Source organism: Pristis pectinata, chromosome 26, assembly GCF_009764475.1.
Source record: "Pristis pectinata isolate sPriPec2 chromosome 26, sPriPec2.1.pri, whole genome shotgun sequence".
Taxonomy (NCBI): domain Eukaryota; kingdom Metazoa; phylum Chordata; class Chondrichthyes; order Rhinopristiformes; family Pristidae; genus Pristis; species Pristis pectinata.
Genome location: NC_067430.1, coordinates 25,039,006 through 25,064,822, shown reverse-complemented (window position 1 = coordinate 25,064,822; position 25,817 = coordinate 25,039,006). Strand labels below are relative to the sequence as shown.

General features: G+C 42.0%; 1 protein-coding gene across 1 annotated transcript; it reads right to left on the bottom strand.

The window, feature by feature from the left end:
- Positions 1-5,091: 5,091 nt before the first annotated feature.
- On the bottom strand, positions 5,092-25,709 carry dffa (DNA fragmentation factor, alpha polypeptide). The gene is made up of 9 exons (XM_052039590.1): positions 25,533-25,709; positions 22,585-22,752; positions 20,783-20,940; positions 19,069-19,234; positions 17,712-17,869; positions 15,989-16,154; positions 14,604-14,743; positions 13,751-13,943; positions 5,092-5,489 (listed from the first exon to the last, which is right to left on the bottom strand). The coding sequence occupies exons 1-8, from the start codon at positions 25,699-25,701 to the stop codon at positions 13,776-13,778; spliced, it is 1,293 nt and encodes a 430-aa protein (XP_051895550.1). The 5' UTR covers positions 25,702-25,709; the 3' UTR covers positions 5,092-5,489; positions 13,751-13,775.
- Between the last annotated feature and the right edge of the window lie 108 nt (positions 25,710-25,817).

Here is a 25,817-nt window from a genome sequence, read left to right as displayed (position 1 = left end):
TAATGTATTATTTATTTAAAATAAAACTATCTAACTTCTCTCCAGCTGTTTCTAAATGTGCCTGATCATTAGAAGTGTTTGGAAACTGTGAAGAGATATTCTGAAAGCATGAGCTGACACAAGGCCAGCGGGATGGTCATGGGCAGGTTCTTATTTCCTCACTGCTGCTCACAGTCTGTAACACTGGCTGTGGGATGAGAGCCATGTGGCTGCTGGAGTGTGATGTGGAGTTAACATGGGGGAGGTTTGGGGTGGTAATTGTGAGGCAAGGGCTGTGTCCATTGTGATCTGTTGCATTAACTCTCCACAGAAGCTACTGCCTGGCCTGCTGAGAATGTCCAGCACTTTATTTCAGAATTCCAAAATCTGCAATCTTTTGATTCTGTATCTTGCAATGAGGATGCTAAATTGAGATGAAAAAGGTGTGTTCCGTACTCTGCACAAGAAACAATAAGACCGATAGGGCTATCAACAATAAATCATTTTTACATGTTATGTAGACAACAGAGTTCTGAAGAACCCACTTGTTCCACCACAGACACTGGTCATGTACAAAAATTACAAGTGGTTCTCGGTGTAGTCCTAAACTGAAGAATCAAATCTGCCTTAGAAGGCAGACTCCTGATGTGCCTGCGTACCAATGTTGTAAATGTGCTATTGATTTTAATTTCATGTTGTTTATTATCATGAGCTGAGACTTGTTCTTTATTCCCATAAACTTACTGATGTCGTGACCTCATGGCCTTTAAGACCTGGTTTTAACTTGAGCAGTTGTTATGTGATGACGGGCTGGACCGCAAAGCATCTGCGTCCTTGCAGAGTCAACACAAATTCCAGTTGCAATCCTACCCTCAAGCGTATGCCATGACCTGACGACTTCAACGTCGCTTTCTCTAACTTCCAGCAACCCCTCCCCTCTTCCCACAACCCCTCCCCTTTGGTTTCCCTGTCCCTGTGGCCACCTCACCCCTTTTCTTTCCCCTGCCCCATCCTCATGACCTACCCATCTATTCCCCACCTCCTTCCCTTTATTCCATGGTCCACTGCCCTCTCCTACTGGATTCCTCCTTCACCCCTTTGCCTCTTCTATCATCTCAGCTTCTTACATCCTTTCATCCCCACCCCCCTCCCCAACTCACCCTCCTTCCCCCTCTCACCTGGACTCACCTATCACCTACCAACCTATGCTCCTCCTCCTCCCCCCACCTTCTTATTTCTGGCGTCTGCCCTCCCTTTCCAGTCCTGATGGTCTCAGCCCGAAACGTTGACTGTTTATTTCCCTCCATGGGTGCTGCCTGACCTGCTGAGCTCCTCCAGCGTTTTGTGTGTTGCTCCAGATTCCAACATCTGCAGAATCTCGTGTGTTCTCATCTTCTACCTGGAACTTCTATTGAATTCAAGTTTCAAATAATTGTGTCAGGACTGGCTTTTTCTAATGGTGGGTGTTAGATTTACTCAGTTTTTCCATCTGATCTACTGATTTTTTTCCCAACGTGCTCTAATATTTCAGCATACCCGAAACTGCTGTGTTCTCCACCTCATAGCCCCAGTGTTGTTTTTCTCTCCAATGCTCTCATTCATCTCCCTCTAATTACACCTCCTCCAGACAGATCAGCTGTGACTAACAAACCTTCACCCTCTTTTGGGCAGCACCCATACCATTTGTCACCTGGCCCACTTTGGTTAGCAACTTATCACAGACATTCGCTTTGCTCTTTCTACCCATCCCCTTCCATTTAAAACATGTTTTTTTTCCCTCACTATTCCAGGTCTGATGAAACATCACTGAGTTGAAACGATAACTCTGTTTCCTTCCCTGATCTGCTGAGTATCTCCAGTACTTCCTCTTACAGATTTCGAGCTCCTGCACTGTTTTAGTTTATTCCACTGGCACAAGCAGATTTCAGTTGTCATCATCCTGGGGAGGATAACTGATGAAAAGTGTCAGATGTGACTCAGTGGATAACACTGGCATTCCAAGTCAGAAGGTTCTGTGCTCAAGTCCCCCTCCAAAGTCCAGGCACACAGATCCAAACTGATATTCAGTAGAGTCCTGGAACTGAGCCTATTGTCAGATGCTGTCTGTTTGATGAGATCTTTAGCTGAAGTTGGTTAGACACAAATATTTATCAGTCAGCGTATCAAAAAACGTTGGTAATAGGGGCGGTGCTTTTTGTGGAGGTTGTATTTAAATTGGTTGCTCCAGCTACTATATTACAGCAGTGAATACACAGTCAGGACATATTCGTTGTAAAAGGCAAGTTTTCTTTTCCTTTTGACTGTGTTAATTCACGAGTCCAACAACTGAAGCACTGACATTAGGGGGAGCTGTTGGATTCCTCAACACCTTCAATCATGTCATAGAACATTACAGCACAGTACAGTACAGGCCCTTCAGCCCACAATGTTGTGCTGACATTTTAACCTGCTCTAAAATCTATCTTAACTCTTCCCTCCCACATAGCCCTCCATTTCTCTATCATTCATGTGGCTATCTAAGAGTCTCTTAAATGTCACCAATGTATCTGCCCCCACCACCTCTGCCGGTAGTGCGTTCCATGCACCCACTACTCTCTGTAAAAAAAAACTTACCCCTGACATCCCCCTTATATCTTCCTCCAATCACCTTAAAATTATGCCCCCTTGTGTTAGCCATTGTCGCCCTGGGAAAAAGTCTCTGGCTGTCCACTTGATCTATGCCTCTTATCTTGCACACCTCTATCAAGTCACCTCTCATCCTCCTTTCCAAAGAGAAAAGCCCGAACTCACTCAACCTATCCTCATAAGCTCTCCAATCCAGGCAGCATCCTGGTAAATCTCCTCTGCACCCTCTCTAAAGCTGCTGCATCCTTCCTATGAATTCCTGTTGTCTCCAGCAAAGAGTTTAATGCAATATTGTTCCTTCTTTGCAGAATTTGTTTCTTAATTTGCTCTTTTTAGATTTAATTAGGGCAGCGCAGTGTTGCAGCAGTTAGTGCGACTCCATCTCAGCGCCAAACTTTGCATGTTCCTGCTGTGACCATGTGGGTTTCCTCCCATATCCCAAAGGTGTGCTGGTAGGTTAATTGGCTGCTGTAAGTCACCCCTAGTATAGATAGGCATTATGTGAGAGAGAATAAACTGCAGAGTCAGGGGAAAGGAGGAGGATGGGACTGATGGAATGGCCCAGCAGGGACCTGGTGTGGATCTGACGGGCAGAACAGCCTCTTTCATAATGTTATACCAGTCTGTCAATAATTGCACCTATAACAATAACAGTGTCACTTTTTAATGCAAATTTGAATATAAGTAAATATTTTCCTTTTATTTTCATTGTATTAGCAGCCTAGATTCTTGTGCTCATGATTCTGGAGTGGATGATGAGGTGCTGCTAACTGAGCCATGACAGACAATGTAACTGGAGGGGATAGGCTTGAAAAAATTAGTGAATTGGGGAAGTGAAGTCCATTTTTTTTTAATGCAGTAAGTTTTTATTATCTCAAATGTGCTACCTAAAAGAGTGTTGGAAGCAAATTTAGTGAGAATGTTCAAAACAAATTGATTATTTGGAGGAAAAAAATTTCCAGGGGGTGGTGTGGACAGTTGGGAGGGGAGCTAACTAGAACAGTCTTTCAAAGTACAGCCATTATGTGCGGAACCATCGCCTCTCTCGCACTCACTCTCTCGCACTCACTCTCTCTTGCGCTCGCACACTCTGGAACATCTGAGTCTCAGAGATTAATTGGAATGCAAATTGTGTTTAACTAACTTGACAAGAGTTTCTTTGATCAGCAAAGTGCTGTTGATACAGTGTACAGGGAGTTTTAAAAAGCATTTGATAAGATGTCTCACAATAAGCTTGTCAACAAGATTGGTGCCGATGGAATAAAATCTGCAGTAATAATATTGATAAAAATACCTAAGTGACAGGAAAAAGGAAGTTGAAATGAGTAGTTGATTTTGGATTAGATGCAACAAATGATTTTCCCTAGGAAATAATAGGAACACTGGTTTTAATATAAATGAGTTGGACTTGGATTCCCAGGGTAAACTTGCAGAAAATACAACTCAGAGAGGAAGTGAGAGGAGGATAATAATAGATTTCAGGAGGATAGTGTCCTGGCAGAATGCGTGGACATGTGGAAGGTGAAATTTAATGCATCAAGTGTGAAGTATTAGATTTTGGTATGAAGAATAAACCAGCGGGCACAATACTAAGAGGTACAGGAGCAGAGACTGGGGGATAAATCATTGCAAGTGGCAACGCAGGTTGAGAAATTACAAAAACTATCCCGAATGCTGGGCTTTATAAATCGAGGCATGGAATACAAACACAAGAACATTACAATGAACCTTACAAAACATTAGTTTGGCTAAAATTGGAGCACTCTCTCCAGGTCTGGGTACCCCATCTCCAAAGATGTGAAGCCCTTATGGAAAGTGCAGAAGAGGTTTACTGGAATGGTTCCAGGGACGGGGGACTTAATGTGGATAGACATGAGGAGGAGGGGTTATTCTCCCTGGAGCAGAAGAAGCTGAGGAGGAATCTAATAGAGTTATTTAAAATGATGAACAGTGTAGACAGAAACCATTCCTGCTGGCAGAAGTGTCAAAAACCAGAGGACATAAGTCGAAGTCAATTGGCAAAAATTACATGAGGAAAAACTTTACTCAAAGAGAGAATCTGCAGTGCGCTACCAAAGGGGCATGTGGAGGCAGATTCTGCAGTGCTCGCTAAAGGAGAGTGGATAAAGTACCCGAAAAGATTCACGAGGTGGGGGAAATGAGACTACCTGCAATGCTCAGACTCTGGCCCAAAGTTCCATGCTACATCTTGGCAATTGTGAAAGGTTATTGGTGCAGTTTGGAACAGGAGACTACACTCAAGCTTTGTGTACACTTCCACCCAAATGCTGAGTCCGTCAATTTATAAATTACCGCTTGTTTAGTCCACTTGAAAATTCACTAGAACTTGAAGGGTTAATAGCAGAGATTGCCAGGAGTGTATGTGGTAATTATCTATAATCAAGGTATTTTTTATTCCATTTAAACCTGTTAATTTTGAAAGATGCTTTTAAAAGGTTCTTAATGAGCAGATGATGCAGCTACAGGTCCACATTAACTACATTTAATTACTTTGAATTAAATCTAATTAATAAACAGTAAAATAAGAATTTTAACAGCTTTTTTAAAAAAAGAATAGAACTAGTAAAAATAAAAAGTAAAATGCAATTCTGAAAATGTTAATCTCTTTAGAAATATTAATGCACCTTCACAATGTGAAGTACTAACTGTAATTATAAGAGTGCAAGTATTGCTGGCTAATGCATTAAATTTAAAGTTAGGAAGGGTTCTTTCACAGTGTTTTGACATTTTAACATAATTAAATTTACAACCGATAAGTGGGAAAGGTTTGAAAGTCTACTGCTTAAGAAATTTTGCAGGCAGCTTCCATCAATGATTGTTCCATCTTCAGGATGACAATGACTTCTGCTGGGTATGGTTCCTTGCTATAGGAAGACAAGGGGACATTGGTTAACCCTCAGTAAATTAATGAGAGTGAAGGAATTCATTTCTGATCGTCAGCAGTGAACACAAGCAGGGATGTTAATGACCAGTTGTATTTTTACACATTTCATTCCTTTGGGTTTCCCCCCATTACAGATGTCAGGAAAGACTTCCATAGAAACCATAGAACCATACAGCACAAAACAGACCCTTCGGCCCACCGTGTTGTGCCATCCATCAAACCACCCTCACACTACCTAACCCCTTCCTCCCGCATATCCCCCCCATCCCACACTCCTCCATATGCCCATCCAACAAGCTCTTGAACCTGTCCAATGTATCTGCCTCCACCGCCACCCCAGGCAGTGCATTCCATGCACCAACCACTCTCTGAGTGAAAAACCTCCCCCCTGACATCTCCCCTGAACCTCCCACCCATAACCTTAAAGCCATGCCCTCTCGTCTTGAGCATTGGTGCCCTGGGAAGGAGGCGCTGACTGTCTATCTATTCCTCTCAGTATTTTATATACCTCTATCATGTCTCCTCTCATCCTCCTCCTTTCCAGTGAATAAAGCCCTAGCACCTTAAGCCTCTCCTCATATTCAATACTCTCTAATCCAGGCAGCATCCTGGTAAATCTCCTCTGCACCCTCTCCAATGCCTCCACATCCTTACTATAATGAGGCGACCAGAACTGAACACAGTACTCTAAGTGTGGCCTAACTAGAATTTTGTAAAGCTGCATCATCACCTCGCGGCTCTTAAACTCAATCCCGCGATTTATGAAAGCCAACATCCCATTGGCCTTCTTAACTGCTCTTTCCACCTGTGAGGCAACTTTCAATGAACTGTGAATATGAACCCCCAGATCCTTCTGCTCCTCCACACTGCCAAGTAGCTTGCCATTTACCCAGTACTCTGCCCTGGAGTTTGTCCTTCCAAAGTGTACCACCTCACACTTCTCCAGATTGAACTCCATCTGCCACTTGTCAGCCCAGCTCTGCATCCTATCAATATCCCTCTGTAAGCTCCGACAGCCCTCCACACTATCCACAACACCGCCTATCTTAGTGTCGTCCGCAAACTTACTAACCCAGCCCTCCACCCCCTCATCTAAGTCATCTATAAATATCACAAAAAGTAGAGGTCCCAGAACCGATCCCTGCGGGACACCACTAGTCACTGCCTTCCAATCCGAGGGCACTCCTTCCACCACAACCCTCTGCTTTCTACATGCAAGCCAATTCCTAATCCACACAGCCAAGCTTCCTTGGATCCCTTGGCCTCTGACCTTCTGAAGAAGCCTACCATGAGGAACCTTATCAAACGCCTTACTAAAATCCATGTAAACCACATTGACCACACTGCCCTCATCAATCTTCCTGGTCACCTCCTCAAAGAACTCTATCAGGCTTGTGAGGCAAGATCTTCCCTTCACAAAGCCATGCTGGCTGTCCCTAATCAGTCCATGATTCTCTAGGTGTTCATAAATCCTATCCCTTAGAATCCTTGCTAACAGCTTACCCACCACAGACGTGAGACTCACTGGTCTATAATTCCCTGGCCTATCCCTATTACCTTTTTTGAACAAGGGGATAACATTCGCAACCCTCCAATCCTCTGGCACCATATCCGTGGACAACGAGGACTCAAAGATCCTTACCAGCGGTTCAACAATCTCCTCCCTAGCCTCTCGAAGCAGCCTGGGGAAAATCCCGTCAGGCCCCGGAGATTTATCTGTCTTAATATTATTTAACAACTTCAACACATCCTCTCTCTCGATATCTACAACCTCGAGAACATTAGCCCTACCAGCACTCCCTTCCACATCATCAAGACCCCTCTCCCTGGTGAATACCAAAGAGAAGTACTCATTCAGAACTTCTCCCACTTCCACCGCCTCCAGGCAAATTCTCCCACCTTTGTCCTTAATCGGACCTACCTTTACCCTAGCCATCCTCCTACCCTTCACGTACTTGAAAAAGGCCTTGGGATTTTCCTTAACCCTACTAGCCAAAGCCTTTTCATGTCCCCTTCTAGCTCTCCTCAGCCCTTTCTTAAGTTCCTTCCTCGCTACCCTATATTTCTCATGGGCCCTGTCTGAACCTTGCTGCTTATACCTCACGTATGCTCCCTTCTTCTCCCTAACAAGTCGTTCCACCTCTCTCGTCACCCACGGTTCCTTCACCCTGCCATTCCTTCTCTGCCTCACCGGGACATATTTATCCCTAACATCCTGCATAAGATCCCTGAACATCGACCACATCTCCATGGTACATCTTCCTTCAAAAAGGACATCCCAATTTACACTCTCAAGTTCTCTCCTTATAGCCTCATAGTTCGCCCTTCCCCAATTGAAAAACCTCTTGTCCTCTCTGCACCTGTCCCTGTCCATGACAATATTAAAGGTTATGGAGCATTGGTCACTGTCCCCCAAATGCTCACCCACCAATAGATCCTTCACCTGTCCCGGTTCATTTCCTAAAACTAGATCTAACATGGCATTCCCTCTAGTCGGCCTGTCAACATACTGCGTCAGGAATCCCTCCTGGACACATTTAACAAATTCCATCCCATCTAAGCCTTTGGCACTAAGCAGGTTCCAGTCTATATTTGGGAAGTTGAAGTCTCCCATTATAACAACCCTGTTATTTTTGCTTCTCTCCAAACACTGCCTGCCAATCTGCTCCTCTACATCTCTACTGCTAGCAGGGGGCCTATACAATACTCCTAGTAGAGTAACTGCTCCTTTCTTGTTCCTTAATTCCACCCATACTCTCTAGAGATGATCCCTCTACAACATCCATCTTTTCCACAGCCGTAACAGTGTCCCTGACCAGTATCGCCACCCCTCCTCCTTTTCTCCCCCCTTCCCTATCCCTCTTAAAACACCGAAAACCAGGAATATTCAATATCCACTCCTCTCCTGATGTCAGCCACGTCTCAGTAATAGCCACGATATCATAGTCCCCCATACTTATCCAAGCCCTCAGTTCATCCCCCTTATTCCTGACACTTCTTGCATTTAAGTAAACACACTTCAGTCCATCTACCTTACTACTTTTATAGCCTGTATTCTGCTTCTCCTTCCCCAAATCCTCTCTACCTGTTTGATCTAACTTTTCCCCATTCCCTTCTTCCTCTGACCTACTCCTCCGGTTCCCTTCCCCCTCACAAACTAGTTTAAACGCTCCCGAACCACCCTAGCAAATCTCGCCGCAAGGATATTGGCCCCCTTCTGGTTCGGGTGTAACCCGTCCTCTCTGTACAGGTCCCACCTTCCCGAGAAGAGATCCCAATGATCCAGAAATCTAAAACCCTCCCTCCTGCACCAGCTTCTCAGCCACGCATTTATCTGCCACCTCCTCCTATTCCTGCCTTCACTATCACGTGGCACTGGCAGCAATCCCCAGATTGCTACCCTTGAGGTCCTGTTCCTCAATTTTCTGCCTAGCTCCCTGAACTCACTCTTCAGGACCTCATCCCCCTTCCTACCTATGTCGTTGGTGCCAATATGGACCACAACTTCTGGCTGCTCTCCCTCCCGCTCAAGAATCCTGTGGACCCGATCAGTGACATCCCGGACCCTGGCACCTGGGAGGCAACATACCATCCGGGATTCATGCTCACTGCCACAGAACCTCCTATCTGTTCCCCTATCGAGTCCCCTATCACTACCGCATGTCTCTTTCCCACCCTTCCCTTCTGAGCAGCAGTACCAGTCCCAGTGCCAGAGACCTGGTAACTGCAGCTAGGCCCCTGCAGGTCATCCCTCTCAACAGCTTCCAAGGCAGAAAACTTGTTACTGAGGGGAACAGCCTCCGGGGTTCTCTGCTCTGTCTGCCTGCCTGACTTCTTCTTCTTCTTCCCTCCCCTGACAGTCACCATTCGATCTGCCTCCTGAACCTCAGATGTACCTGCTCTAAGGGGGGTGACTGTCACCTGATGCACCGTGTCTACATAACTCTCTCCCTCCCTTATGCTGCGCAGTGTTTGTAGCTGCGACTCCAGCTCATCAACTCTGAGCCGAAGTTCGTCCAGCCTCAAGCACTTACTACAGATGTGGCCATCTTGGACCGCAGCAAGGTCCACGAGTTCCCACATCAAACAGCTGCAGCACACTACCATGTCCTCCATCTGACTACCTTTCTTTTTTCCCTAGTTAGTCCCACCTACAAATCTATAATGAACAACAGGTAAACCTTGCCTTTACCTACTTACCAGCTACTTACCCCCCTTGCCCCTTCACGCCGAAGCCCCTTGAGCCAAAGCCCAGAACACTCTGCTGCCACTCACTCCGCTGCCCGCTCCAACGCTGCCCGTTCTATAGGCTGTTTGCTTTTTAAGCTGCCCACGCCGCGCCTGCGCAGTCCAGCCCCCACTCGACTACTTAGAAAAAACTTATAAAAATCTAACCCTTACATCTAAAAACCCTAATAAAAGTGATAAACAGAGAAAACACTTAGCTGCTCCGAAGTAAATAGCACATGGCATTGAAGTGGCTGGCTCTGACTGAAGAGCCGACTCGGTGCAGCCTCCTCTACGTCGGTGAGACCTGATGCAGATTGGGTGACCGCTTCATCAAGCACCTTCGCTCCGTCCGCCGCAAAAGCCAGGATCTCCCGGTGGCCACCCTCTTCAATTCCCCATCCCACACTGACGTGTCTGTCCACAGCCTCCTCTACTGCCACGTTGAGGCCAGACGCAGGTTAGGGAACACCTCATATTCCACCTTGGAAGTTTCCAACCTGATGGTCTCAACATCCATTTCTCTAACTTCCAGTAACCCCGCCCCTCTCCCCCCAACCCCCACTTTTTCCCTGCTCCTGTGGCCCCCTCACCCTTTCCCCTCCCCCACCCATTCCCCACCTCCTGCCCTTTATTCCATGGTCCACTGCCCGCTCCCACTGGATTCCTTCTTCCCCAGCCCTTTGCCTCTTTTATCACCTCTCACCTCCTTACATCACTCCCTTTCATTCCCCCCTCCTCCCCCACCACCTGCCAGCCTGTGCTCCTCCCCCTCCCTTCTTATTCTGGCTTCTGCCCTCTTCCTTCCAGTCCTGAAGGGTCTTGACCCGAAACATTGACCCTCCACAGATGCTGCCTGACCTGCTGAGTTCTTCCAGCATTTTGTGTACGTTGCCAGAAGATGTGAACCTGTTCTATGAGCTTCACTGGGATGATGTTGGAAGCCAAAGACAGAGAAGTCAGCATGCGAACGAGATGGAGAATTAAAATGATGGGAAACTGAAAGCTCAGGGTCACTCTTGCCAATTAAACGGAGATGTTCTGTAAAGGAGCCACCGATCTGTGTTTTTCTCCATTGTACAGGAGATCACATAGTGAAAGTGAATGGCTAAATAGGGGGAAGTGCTTCGCCTGGAAGGATTGTTTGGATCCCTGGATGGTTTGAAGGCATACATGAGCAGGTGTTGCATCCTCCTGCAGTTGCATGGAAAAATGCTCTGAGGAGGGGCGTAGGTGGTGGAGATGGAAGAGCATAGAATCATGGAGAGAGAAGTCAGCTCCTGCTCCCCTTATTTAATACTGGCACTGGAGGCAGCTCAAATGAACTTCACCAGGCTAATTCCTGGTTGCCCTATCACAAACTGCTAAAGAAATTAGGTCTATATTCTTTGGAGTTCACATTATTGAAACGAGAGATTACTTCAGTGGCACAACAGGGTAGATGTCGAGATGTTTCCACTAGTGGGAAAACTTCAAATGAGGGGTCATAGTTCAGGATTAGGGGTTTAGTCATTAAAAGCTGAGGTGGACAAGAACAGTTTCTCACAGGCGGCAGTGAATCATTGCAATTCTCTACTCTGAAGGCTGTAAAAGATCAGTGAGGGTATTTAAAGAGACAGATATATTTTTGAAAGATCTAGAAATTGAGGGCCACGGAGAATAGGCACAGAAGAGGTCATGTCGCCTGGGGCAGATCAGCCATGATCATATTGAATGGTGAGGCAGGGCTGAGGCAGTGTAGTCGACTCCTGCTCTTATTTCCTTATGTTCTGATCTCTATTCCATTTCCACTGCTGGAATATGGCACACGGACACTGAATAAAAGGCAAAATAAAGTTCAGCCACCACATACATTAAACCTAAAGCTCCATTGCAGAACAGCTTCTCATGATCACAATACAAAGGTACATTCAAAAGAAGTGGTATGCAGCGTTCTCAACACATCGTTCAAAATATTCCTTCTCTAGAACCAAATCAAACTCTTTTTAATCCAGATATACTTTTTATATCAAAAACTTTTAAGGGTAACACACTGGAAAACTTCAGCTCTTCTGGTGTGTGGAACTCCTGCTGACCTCCTTCCTCACTCATGACTTTTTAATTCTTAACTTACATTCCTGGTATATACAGCCCAGCTCATGGATGAAGAATGATTTCTTGGGGAGGGGAAAAAGGCAGTAAATATCAACAGAATCTTGCTGAGCCACTGCCTTTAATTATGGAGCGGCAAGAGAAATGGTCTTTGCGGCTCAGGCAATTGATTATTACTTTCAGTGGCACATTTTCAGGTTTGGACAAAAAAAAAAGGCAATAAGACTGTGCACCATCATCATGGCCTATTGTACGCTCTAGAGGCACCAGCACTGCTTATGCTGGGTAGTCAAGTATCTAAATTCTTCATGTTCCAACAAAAATCCACACCATCTCTACATCAATTTTACCATTCCTCTAATGGAACCATAGATTCACTTAAAGCACTTTCTTGACACCATCATATGCCACTGCCTTCGTGTGCACCTTTCTACCACAATCAGGAGGTTGTTTTGCACGTTCTGCTCTTGGCTTTAGTTTTAATGCACCTGGTGGTCCACTGGAAATGGTGTAATGCCCAGCAAGTGAAAGAACTGGTGGATGTTTGCAATTAATCTGTGCTCTTGGCTTTCACTATTAATCTAGGTCAGGCTCCAGTCTGCACATCAATTCAGCAACTATAAACTTGAACTAGAATATACTAACGATCAGCTGAGTTCTCATCATCTGCATTGTTACGGACTCGGTGAAAGTCCCTTTAAGATAGAGTGTGTGTGTGTGTGTGTGTGTGTGTGTGTGTGTGTGTGTGTGTGGCGTGCTTACGTCAATAGAAGATAAAGGACGTAATGACATTGTTGAAGAAGTCAGAAGGGAGAGAGAGAGAGAGAGAAAAAAAGGGAGAGACACACCAGCCTGCTAGCTTTCTCTATCGATGGATGAGAAACAATAACTGTGTCTGCCACTGAAATCCATGTATTGAAATTGGAAGTAATCCGGTGGAGTTCACTTTGTTGCTGACCTGTAGAAGGAAACAAGTATTTGTGTGGACGACCACGAGTCGGATGCTTTTCAGGGTGAGGAAGTCACTACCGAGTAAACACTGAAATGTCATTTGGGTTCCATCGTGGAACATTTGGATTTCATAATTACTCTCCCTATGGTCTCTACATCTACGTCTTATCTTGAGACAACGGTGGTTGTGGAAGAAACCTTTGCTCATGTTTCACCTTATGGCTTGCGAAACTGAACTTTAAGAAGCATTCCTGGACGTGGCGTTTGGGACGTTGCCACACACACACACACACACACACACACACACACAGTTTAGTTTTGGGGTTAATGTTCAAGGTTTACCATTTTTGAATTCTAACATACTAACATTTTTACTTCTTTTTTTGTATTATTATTTTAAGTAGTGATTAATAAAATAGTTTTTAAACACTGAATTATGACTCAGTGTGTTTCTTTTGTTGCTGGTTCGTAATAGCATTCACACTTTTTGCTTAAGTTTCTCCATGTCCTCCAAAATATCTTAAAAAGCAGTAATAGATGGTGAAGAGCCTACAAAGATAAGCTGGGGGTGGGGGGGCAGGAGAAGTGGAAAATGAGAATTCAATTTTCACCCTTTGAAAAAAAAACATGCCATTGCGTACAGTTAACTCATGCTGTTAGGGTTTAAACTGGTGAATCACTGGTTTAGTACAAGACAGACTAAAACAAGCATTATTTACAAAATAAAGGTGAACAAATGATGAGATACATATTCATGACTGTTGAGGACAAACCTAGTTGGATTATCAAGAGAATGAACACCACAAAATATCACCTACATTTCAGTTATCACAATTACTACACAGAAATATACATTGATTGTAAATCACCCTGTCCGTGCAATCTTTAAGAACAATAAGGAAAGGGTAAAGAAGAAATTCAGCATCTACTTTCAAGGAGGAAATCTATTTAAGTGGCAGATTTCAAACGTACTTTTGGTTGCTTGCTGCACCAGGCTTCACAGCTTTCTTTTCCTTGAAGAATATTTATTCAGTTGTTCAAGAGAGTCCACGGTGGTCGAGCGCTTCTCAAATTCCTTCTTACAGTCTTGTTGCAACTTCTTAACTTTCGCAGTGGAACATTGTAAAGCCGATGTTAGATTCCTTTGCTTTTCTTTGAAAACCTCCTGAAGATGTCATATTCAATGAATCAATGAATAAAGAGCACTTGCAAGAATTTAGAAATATATATGTTGCAATCAGATTAATAAATCCCATTCTGCAAGTGGGAGCTAGTGAGGATATTAAAGTCATTTGTTGTTTCTTGGAAGTTTTATGTTAAATGGAAGTAACACTTAATTATTATGACTCAATGAGCCAGATTAGCAATTCTGAATTCCTTGGTCTGCAAATTTGCTGGATCATGACTTCCACAATCTCCTTCCATATCTACAAGTGAGGTACAGCAACTCTGGCCTAATCAGGGAATTTCAGAGCTTTATAGTGCACTCTTTCATTCTATCTAACCAATACCCTTTGTCATGACAATGCCAACTATTCAAAATAGCTCTCCAACCTAATCCCATACAACAGCTCTTCTGCTCAAAATGAAAAAAATGCCAGAGAGTAGTAAATCAACAGTGATTATCATTAAATTAAATTTGTTTACTGAAATTAAAACCTTGCCATTTCCAACATCTGGATTTAATTTCAAAGCACAGAATGTTTCCTACTAACAGCAAATCAAACATCGAAGTGGAGACGTACAAATCTCATGGATCTAGTGCAGACAAAATATAAAATGTAGAATTCAATCTATTAGAACCATGCAAGTGAGTTTATTGTACCTGTAGTTCCCTGGTTGATAAGGAAAGCTCTGGACAAGATTTCTTCCTCAGGACTTCAATTATGTGTTGACTCAGCTGGGTAGTTTGACTGGTCACTGCATCAAAACTATCAACTTCAGTTTTTTGTGCAAGCGTTGAATCTAGGAAAGAAGTGGTATCCATATTTTAATAATTGCCATAAGAACACAATATGAAACAGAGAAAACTGTTTTAAAAACGTTTCTCCCAATGTCTACATCATTTTTTTTGCAGTAACAGTGCTGAGCAACATTTCTACAAAGCCAGGACTTCTCCACAGTTCAAGTATGTCAGATGTTAGGATAGGTAGTGTGGATATCAATTCAGATTATGGAACAGGTGGTTTTAATTACTCTTTCCCAGTACTTGCAGGCCAGGAGGATGGATTTGAATAATGCCATGATGAAATGTACAGCAAAGAATGATAACTCTTTTCTTGAAAGCACGCCTCAGGGTCCTCTCAACAGCACTACAAGATTCAGAACTGAGATGACTTTCATTTCAAATGTATATCCGAAAGCAGAAGAAAGGATCTTACGATTACAATGCAAGTTAAGTGGAATATTTTAGCTTTCTTGAGAATTAAATTCAGACCAAACACCTGCCCTAGCTTGGATAGCTAACTCAGACACCCCAAGGGAAGGGATTTATTTTGGTCACTAGAGCAAAGCAAAATATTCCCCCCCCCCCCCCAACATTTTTTGGTTGTCTTTATACTCATGTCTGCATGGAATAAAATGCTTTGAGAATTATAGTAAATGATACTCTTATACGCATTGGTGCTTGACATTATAGAAAAATTAGAGAAACAAAGGACTGCAGACACTGGAATCTAGATGAAAAACACTATGATGTTGGAGGAACTCAGCAGGCCAGGCAGCATCCGGAGTTCCACCAACATCATAGTGTTTTTCATTAAAGGAAAATTCTTTGCTATTTTTCCTAGGACAGTATTTAACTTAGTAGTAAACTGAACCAAATATTCAACAATGACAGCATCTTATGCTGAATGATTTCTCAAATGCAGAGCAGAATAAAACATTGCAGTCTTACTGCAAGGAAGTTAAATAATTGGTATTGGTTTATTAATGTCACTTGTCATTAATAAACCAATACCAATTATTTGTCATACTTGTCATACCAAAAACTTGTCATACATACCGATCGTACAGGTCAATTCAGTAGACAGTTACATTGGATTAGTACAGAGTGCTAATTTTATCATTTTAATAAAATTAAAAAGATAATACAGATGTACAAACTATTGTTTTCATATTATTGCAAAGATGTGGAGTCAGACGCAAATTTTTAGAAATCAACATAACTGATGAAAAATCTGTTACGAATTAATCATAGGTGAGACTAACCATCTTCTTCACACACATTCCGATATAGCTTTAGTAGTTCTATTGCTTGACGACGCTCCTCCCTGGTATCAAGAGCACGTTGTAGGGCATCATGTATTTCTTCAGCATTTTTTGAAGTTACCCCCAGTTCCTTTGCCAGCGCATTAGATGGCACATTTATCAGTGCCTAATATACAATGAAACAATACAATCAAAGCTATAGGTTTTCTAATCAACCTACTTAAAATTCAAGACTATAGGCAAAAGCAATTAGAAACTAGAATCCCAATGAGCCCAAGTTATGTCCTAATTTTCAGCACCAATTCCAACATGTTCATCCTTAACTGGAAAAATTGGGTCATGAAATTCAGGCTACATTCCATGAACTGAGTGTTTAGTACAAAATAAGGGTGAGATTCAATGGCAGGATTCTTTCTCCACTTTCAGAGAGTCAATCACTAGAATGGATTAGAAGATCTGTGAATAAAGATTTCCTGTAGATCTTCAGCAAAGCAATCTAATGAAATCTTAGCAGTAAAAGATACTAAGATTCAGATAACCAGATGAGTGACTAATCAGTTCAAGTCTTGTACACATTTCTTCACTGGGGCAAGAAACAGCTTTCCTTCATTTTCTGCCCCTCCCAGGAGATCATTTAGTTGCAGGTGGGCTGCTGATGGAAATAAATGTCACCATGACACAACCGGTTTCGGATGGACACTGATCTGAGAGAATGCATTTCATTTCCTCACTAATTCCCAGCATTCTGAAAGTTATCACAACTGGTTCTTCTTGAGCCTACATTTAGAAAATAACATTATTGTAATTGCTAAAAAAAATCTTTAACAGCTCAAGCAATTTTCAGGTTTACCATTTACTTTGATCACTTATCAAGTTTGCCAAAACTTGTGGTACCAGCAGGGTATTGTAGTTGTGTCCATTCAGGAATACCAGTACTGCACATTGCCCAAATATTATTACCTAGGCAAAAATGTCTGAAGAATTTGCAATCTAACACAGATGAAAGAAAGGATTTAGAACTGAAGTGGGGATAAACTATTATTTAATTAAAAAAAGGCGGCGGGTGCAATTGTTTGGTGTGCTATGTTGCTAAGAATGCATGTGCTCCTTTCCTTCTAGACGGTTAAAGTATTTGCTGTCACTCATTCAAAGAGCTTCCCAGACATGGAAAGCTAGATAGGGAGAAAATAGCTTGGAATTGTTGACTGGAAGTTTCTACTGTTAATTTGCTTTCAGTACAGGCAGTTCTTTTTGCTGGGCAAAGTGAGTTATGGCATTTAGACAAATGGAAAATATCATGGTCAGAATAGAGATGGTGGGCCTGTTCCAGGGCTGTACTATTCTACGTTCTTCTATCCCTTTCACATAATATTACCCCGTTCCGATATTAAAGTTACAAGGAAAGATTTACACGTTAAAGTGTGTGAACTTTCTGCAAATAAACTTGCCGTAGAATTTCTTTATCCCTTCCCTTACTGATTGCTGGAGACAACCCATAGTAGGCTTCCAGGTACTGGTCAGGTCTAGTTGACTTTTAGTTAGAATTGAGCCATCTCCAAAATATCCAATCCCTTTGATTATCACTATTGCTGTAATAAGGTCTCTAAAAATAACGTGAAAATGTTAAGCTCTGGACACGCTTCACCTAAGAAAACCATAACTGACATAATTGTGGCAAAAAAATTATATATTACAATAAATTTACTAAGCTGTTCTCTCTTACCCTTAAGTCAGACTCAGACATTGTGATAATTTGGGCAATGTTTTGTTCAAGTTGATTAGCAAGGATTCTCCAATTACTGGAACTCTTAGTGTAATCCACACAGTCTACAGAATCACCGATATCAGAATTAGTTCTCGTATCCAAGCCCAACTTCATTCCTGTGGGTAAAGAAGAGAGACTGTTTATTGGCAAATTATGTTAATGCTCAAATTAAGAGGCAAACTAGCAGTCTTGTGCTAGATTGCATGCAGTGGTATAGAACAAGGTGAAGTTGAATTGAGATTGTGGTACCAGTGAAGGAGATCCAAGCAACTGGAAATCTGGGCACGATAGGGATTTGAATTGAAAAATGGCCTTGTCTTACTTTATTCTTCCAGTTATGCAGCTGTTCCAAGGTGTAGCTGGTTCTTAAATAAATTTTATCCCAAGCTTTTACTAATAACTCCAAGTTACTGAATGAAATGAGTATGGTCTGCCCCAGTCCATTTCCTGTGACTGGGAACTCCAAGCACACACTGGTGTTCTTAAACAATTGCTAGGAGAGCTGATGCCAAGGAATTATTACAGGTTGCTGTTTTGAGCTTGGGTGGTAGAATGGTGTAGATGCGTATTTAATTACTCTCAGTACTTGCAGGTCAGGAGGAAGATGAATCTGAATAATGCCATAATGAAATTTACAGCAAGGAATGATAACTCTTTTCTTGAATGTACTCCTCAGGGTCTTCTCAACAGCACTACAGGATTCAGAACTCAGACGACTTGCATTTTAAATTGGGTATCCCAAAGCAGAAGATCTTATGATTACAATACAAGTTCAGTAGAATATTTTAGCATTCCCATAAATTAAATTCAGACCAAACACCTGCCCTAACTTGGATAGCTAACTCATCAGAGACCCCAGTGAAGTAATTTATTTTGGTTGTTGGAGCAAAGCAAAATAATTTTCTTGCAATTTTTTTTGGCTGTCTTTTATACTCAGGTCTGCATGGAATAAAATGCTTTTAGGATTATAGCAAATGACACTCTTACATGCATTTGGTGCCAGACACCGAAGGAAAATTGCGCGCTATTTTTCCTGGGACAGTATTTAACCAAGTAGCAAACTAAACTAAATATTCAACAATGACAGCATCTTATGCTGAATGAATTCTCAAACGCAGAGCAGAGTAAAACATCCTGCAGCACAGCCATTCTGCAAGAAAGTTATTAAACAAAGTAATAATTGTTTAAAATTAAAAAGATTAATATAGAGATACAATTTTTTTTCCATATTATTGTCAAATGTGAATACATAAATAAATTAGAAATAAAAATAACTGATGAAAAATCTGTTACGACAATCATAGATCATACTAACCATCTTTTTCACACACATTCCGATATAGCTTTAACAGCTCAATTGCTTGACGACGATCCTCACTAGTATCAAGAGCACGTTGCAGGAAGTCTTGTATTTCTTCAGCGTTATCTGAAGTTACCCCCAATTCCTTTGCCAGCTCAGCAGATGGCGCATCTATCAGTGTCTAATATACAATGAAACAATACACTGAAAGCTGTGAATTTTCTAATTAACCTACTTAAAATTCAAGACTATAGGCAAAAGCAATTAGAAACTAGAATCCCAATGAGCCCAAGCTATGTCCTAATTTTCAGCACCAATTCCAACATGTTCATCCTTAACTGGAAAAATTGGGTCATGAAATTCAGGCTGCATTCCATGAACTGAGTGTTTAGTACAAAATAAGAATGAGATTCAATGGCAGGATTCTTTCTCCCCTTTCAGAGTCAATCACTAGAATGGATTAGAAGAACTGAATAAAGGTTTCCTGCTGACTTTCATTAAAGCAACCTGATGAAGTCTTAGCAGTAAAAGATACTAAGATTCAGATAATGAGTTGAGTGCCTAATCAGTGAATTAAGTCTTCGACACATTTCTTCACTGGGGAAAGAAACATTTGGCTACCTTAAACAGCTTTCCTTCATTTTCTGCCCCTCCCAGGAGATTGTTAAATGGCTGATGGAAATAAATGTCACCATGACACACCCCATTTTGGATGGATATTGGTCTGGGAGAGAATGCATTTCATTTCCTCACTAAGTCCCAGCATTCTGAATTTTATCGCAAACGGCTTTTCTTGAGTCTAAATTTATAAAAGAACATTATTGTAATTACTAACAAATATCTTTAACAGCTCAACCAATTTTTGGTTTGCCATTTACTTTGATCACTTATCAAGTTTGTCAAAACTTGTGTTATCAGCAAGTTACTGTAGTTGTGTCCATTCAGGAATAGCAATCCTGCATGTTGCCCAAATATTATTACCTAGAAAATTCTTCAGACATTTTTGCCTATCTACCACAGGTGAAAGAAAGGATGTAGAACTGAGGCAAGTAGAGACAAGCTACTATTTAATTTAAAAAAGAAAGTGGTGGGTGCAATTGTTTGGTGTGCTATGTTGCAAGGAATACATGTGCTCCTTTCCTTCTAGATGGTTAAAATATTTGCTGTCACTCATTCAAAGAGCTTCCCAGAAGCTAGGTAGGGAGAAACTAGCCTGGAAATGTTGACTGGAAGTTTCTACTCTGTTAATTTGCTTTCACTACAGGCAGTTCTTTTAGCTGGGCAAAGTGAGTTATGGCATTTTGACAACCGGAAAGTATTATGGTCAACACAGAGATGGTGGGCCTGTTCCTAGGCTGTACTTTTTACGTTCTTTTATCCCTTTCACATATTACCCCATTCAGGCAATAACGTTACAAGATAAATAATGTAAATTTTCTGCAAATAAACTTTCTGTAGAATTTCTTTATCCCTTCCCTTATTGCATGCTGTAGACAACCCATAGTAGGCTTCCAGATACTGCTCAGGTCTGGTTGATTTTTAGTTAGAATGGAGCCATCTCCAAAATATCCGATCCCTTCGATTGTCACCAATACTGTAAATGCCTCTAAAAATAACTTGAAAAACGTTAGGTTCAGGGCATGCTTCAGCTAAGTAAGCCAGAACTGACACAATTGTGGAAAAAAAACATTGTATACTACAATAAATTTACTAAGCCGTTCTCTCTTACCTGCAAGTCAGACTCAGACATTGTAATAATTTGGGCCAAGTTCTGTCGAAGTCGATTAGCAAGGATTTTCCAATTACTGGAACTCCCAGCGTAATCCACACAGTCTCTCGAATCACCAATATCAGCATTAGTTCTTGTACCGAAGACCAACTTCATTTCTGTGGGTGAGAGTGTTTACTGGAAGATTATGTTAATGCTCAAAATAAGAGGCAAACTAACAGCATTATGCTAGATAGCAGGCAGTAGTGTAGAATAGGGTGAAGTTGAAATGAGATTGAGATTGTGAGGTTGAAAGGAGATTCAAGCAATTGAAAATCTGGGCATGATAGGATTTGGATGAAAAATGGCCTTTGCCTTACTTTACTCTTCCAGTTCAGCAGCTTTCCCATTCCAAGGTGTAGCTGGTTCTTAAATAAATTTTATCCCGAGCATAATAGCTGCAAGTTACTTAATGAAATGAGTGCGGTCTGCTCCAGTCTAGTTCCTGTGACTGGGAGCTCCAAGCACACACTGGTGTTCTTAAACAATTGCTAGGAGGGCTGATGCCAAGGAATTATTACAGGTTGCTGTTTTGAGCTTGGGTGGCAGAATGGTGTAAATGGAATATAATTCTACATCTAGCACATGGGAGATCCGAATGGTATTGGGATAAACCAGGTAGCAAGCTTAGGCACAAATTGCCAGTGCAGACCAGCTGCTGAATGTCCACACTGAGTGCTGACAAAGGGCAGCAGGCACAGTGGTGCAGCTATTAGAGCCACTGCCTCATGGTGTCAGAGACATGGGTTCAATTCTAACCTCTGGTGCTGTGTGTGGAGTTTGCACGTTCTCCCTGTTATTGCTTGGGTTTCCTCTGGGTTCTCCAGTTCCCTCCCACATCCCAAAGACATGTAGACTGGTAGGTTAACTGGCCACTGTAAATTGCCCCAACGCAAAAACAAGTGGTAGAATCTGGCAGGAGTAGATGAGAATGGGAGGAGAGTATAAAAAGGATTAATGTAAGGTAAATGTAAATGGATGGTTGTTGGTCGGCATGGATTTGGGTGGGTCGAAGGACCTGTTTCCATGCTGTATCTCTCTATGACTCTGACTACGAAAGGGTGAAATCTGCAGCCTGAACAGAGAACCCCGAGACATGGAGCTCAGTGTGCATTTTTCTGAATGCTAATAGCGGAATCAACCTACAACTGGCACAGTTTGCAGGCTAGGCTCAATCTGTAGTACTCATGCTCCCGACTTTGAATCTAATAAGTTCAAATCTGACTTAAGACTCGTGCAAAATTCTAGGCTGACATTTCAGTGCAACCTTGAAGGAGTGCTGCACAGATGGAGTAGTTGTATTTTGGATTTAATGTGGTCAGGCACATATAAAAGATCCTATGGAAGTATTTTGCAGAGATGCAGTTACGACCTGGCAAATATTTATCCCTCATCCTACATTACAATTACATAGATAATTTATTCCCACAAAAAAATCTGATAATAACCACTAAATAAACAGCTCTGCAGCATTAAAACAATGACTGTAAAGTATTTTAAAATGCTTGGCGTATCCTGAAAGTGCTTTAGAAATGCAAGCCTTTCTTTCTTACTTACTGGATAAACCCTCCTCATCATTTAACACTTCACATGTTGTTATTATGACTAAATTCTGGACCTTAAGTTTTTCTCTGCTCTCAATAATTCAAAGAACCATTGAAATGAAGTCAGAACCATCTAGTTGCAGGTCCTTTCAGAATTCTTTGTGATGTTACCACGACATAATTTATATGCTTGCAGCTCCCCTCCAAAGAGCAGCTTACCAACATTACGTGAAATCCATTTTTCACCAGGACCAAGGATCATGAACTTTGTGTTTTTTGGCAATTGCTCAAAATAGTCTTCATCATCAACAGCTGTCCCATCTTCTTCCAGCACAACTGTACAGGTCCATTGTGCACCACGTTTATCCAGCCCTAGTTTATTAATTCCTAAACATTTAAAAACATATAAACACTAATTACAGAAATCACATTTTAGTATGTATACTAATTAAATATATTTTAATAGGTTTTGCTAAAAAATCTTGTCGCACTATACGTTTGAAAATGATTTTTAAAAATCTGTCATCATGGCAGCATCATGACACTCCTTTTCCAAGGCTGGTAAAGAATCAAAGATTTTCTTCATTTTAGACCATTCTGCATACACATGAATTTTGATAAATCTATATTTCAAATAGCAATTTCATTACATAAGACAAGTAGGCACCATTGTCAATATCTCATTCTGAAGGGAAAAAAAGCATCGGCAATATTATTACTTTACAAGCAAGTCTGAGACTTGAGACTCCAAATGAGGGCAACCTTTATGTGTCTTTATATTTTGTTCATTCATGAGTCTGTCATACTGCTGCAGGGCTAAGGGTCACATAAATGCCAAACTTGAAAAGAATGGGAAATTTTTCTCCTGAAGAACATTAGTGAAGCTGATATGTCTCTATAATGCAAGTTCATGCCCACCTTTACCTATTCTACTTCTTCATTCTAGACCTGTTTAATTAATTGAACTTAAGTTCTCCAGCTGCCGAGTCAGAATTTGAGCACGAGTCTCATTTATCCTGACCCTTACTCCAGTAAACATAGCTACAACGTTCATGTAGTTTTGGGCCCATAATAGATCAATCTTTATTCATGTCATTCATATTTACAATTATAATTTATGTTTACAGTGAAAGGGCCATTCACCAGATACAAAACCTTTATAAAATCATGGTTAGGTCAAATGTGGAGTAGTCCACTCAATTATTTTCACTACTCTTTTGGAAAGATCTGCAAGGACTAAAGAAAGAGGAGGAGATGCACTATACCAGTCCCATGTTTGAGGAATTTTTTTGTTGACATGTTTGACTTGGGTAAACAGAGAAAACCATTAGTGAATGGATCATGGACTGGGTGCATCAATTTAAAATTTTGGTCAAAAGATAAGAGATGCAAGGATGCAGAGAGTAGTTATGATCTACAACTCACTGTCTATTGTGGTAGAGGAAACATAATCAATCAAGGCTTTCAAAAAGTAATAGGATCAGCACTTCAGAAATTAATTTGCAGGGCTGTATGGAAAGAGCAAAGGAATGGGACTGATGGAATTACACTGCTTTAAAGTTGGCAAAGACTCAGTAGACTCCTTTGATATCTTTACAATTCTCATTCTATGACTCTTTAGTGCTCACCAAACTGACCTCTGCAGGATACAGACTTCTTATCGACCATGCCGCCAATTTTAGTATGATCAACAAATCTCTTAACCATGGCCAATAAACTCAAGTCCAGGCCATTAAAGAATTATGAGAAGGAACACGATGCTTTCAGTCAAAATGAATGTCAAACATTGCTCTTCACCTTCCCCCAATGAGCCAATTTTTAATTCAAATTTCTACTACCCTTCTGATTGTTTGGGGAAGTAAGCATCTATGTGATCTGCCACTTTGTGAAATATGAGCAAAGTGGCAGAGTGTACAGAATTAGCTCACCATCCAATGCAACAGCAGAACCGTTGAGGGGCTGAACGGCCAGGCCCAGGTCCTATGTCAAGGTCAAGTTTATTGTCACGTGTAAACAATAAACTTGATTTTGACACAGGTGCAAAGAAAAACTTATCTGCAGCAGCATTCACAAGAAAAACACAAATTAAACATAAAATACACACAATTTTTCCAAGAAAGAACACAATTAGAACAAAACAAAAACAAAGTCTATTGTAGTGCAAAGTGATCATTGCATTGCTATACTGAGGTAGCGATTAGGGTTGTGCAGATTGGTTCAAGAACCGAATGGTTGAAAGGAAGTAGATGTTCTTGAACCTGGTGGTGTGGGATTTCTGTACCTTCTGCTCAATGGTAGCTGAGAGAAGATGGTATAGCCTGGATGGCTGGGGTGGGAATCCTTGAATAGGAATATTGCCTTCTTGAGGCAATGCCTCGTGTAGATTCTGCCGATTGTGGGGAGGGATGTGCCTGTAATGTATTGGGCTGAATTCACTACTTTCTGCAGCTTATGTTCCTGTGCATTGCAATTGCCATACCTCACCATCAAACAACCAGTCAGGATACTTTCAACAGTACATCCGTAAAAGTTTGTTGGTGCTGGGTGACATGCCAAAGCTTCTTAGAAAGTAAAGACACTGGTGTGCCTTCCTTAGTATTGCATCTATGTGCTGGGCCCAGGACAGGTCATCTGACACATTAACACCCAGGAATTAAAAACTACTGACCCTCTCCACCGCCGATCCCCCAAGATACACTAGCATCTACATTGTGTTGACTGCAACCTGTTGCAGGCTGCCCACTTGTTCTGCTGTCTGCTACATTTGCCACTGAGGTCATCTTCAAGAGGTGGTGCCTCAGGAAGGCAGCATCCATCACTAAGGACCCTCCCCATCCAGGAGGCACCCTTTTCACGTTACTACTATTGGGGAGGAGGTACAGAAGATTGAAGACCCACATTCAATAATCTAGGAACACCTTCGTCACCTCAGCCATCAGATTTCTGAACAGTCCACCAACATTATTCCTTGTTTTTTGCACTATTTATTTACTTTTGTAATTTATAGTAATTGTACGTCTGTTAACTGCATTGCTGCAGCAGAACAACAAGTGTCACGTTACATAAGCCTGTGATAAAGCCCGATCCTGGCTCCGGGGCAGGGACCCGACCTCAGGGAGATCCCCGCAGGGCGCGGAAGACGCTGCGGAAACACAGGCCGTCCATACCTTTGGCCAGCAGCTCCTGCAAAGACCCGACGACTACGCCGAAAGTCTGCCGGCGGCTCAAGCCACAAATTTTACAGGCGAAGCTCTGCTGCATCCTCGGACGTTGCCTGCCAGAGCTGCCCACCAACACCCCGAGCCCCGGGCAGCGGCCCGTCGGCACCGCCGCCATCGTCGTGATGGCACACTCAACAACCGCGCATGCGCCCTGACTCACCTCTCGTTATCGCCAAAATTAATTAACTCACAAACAAACTGCTGGGTGAACTCACCTTCACTAACTTTAAA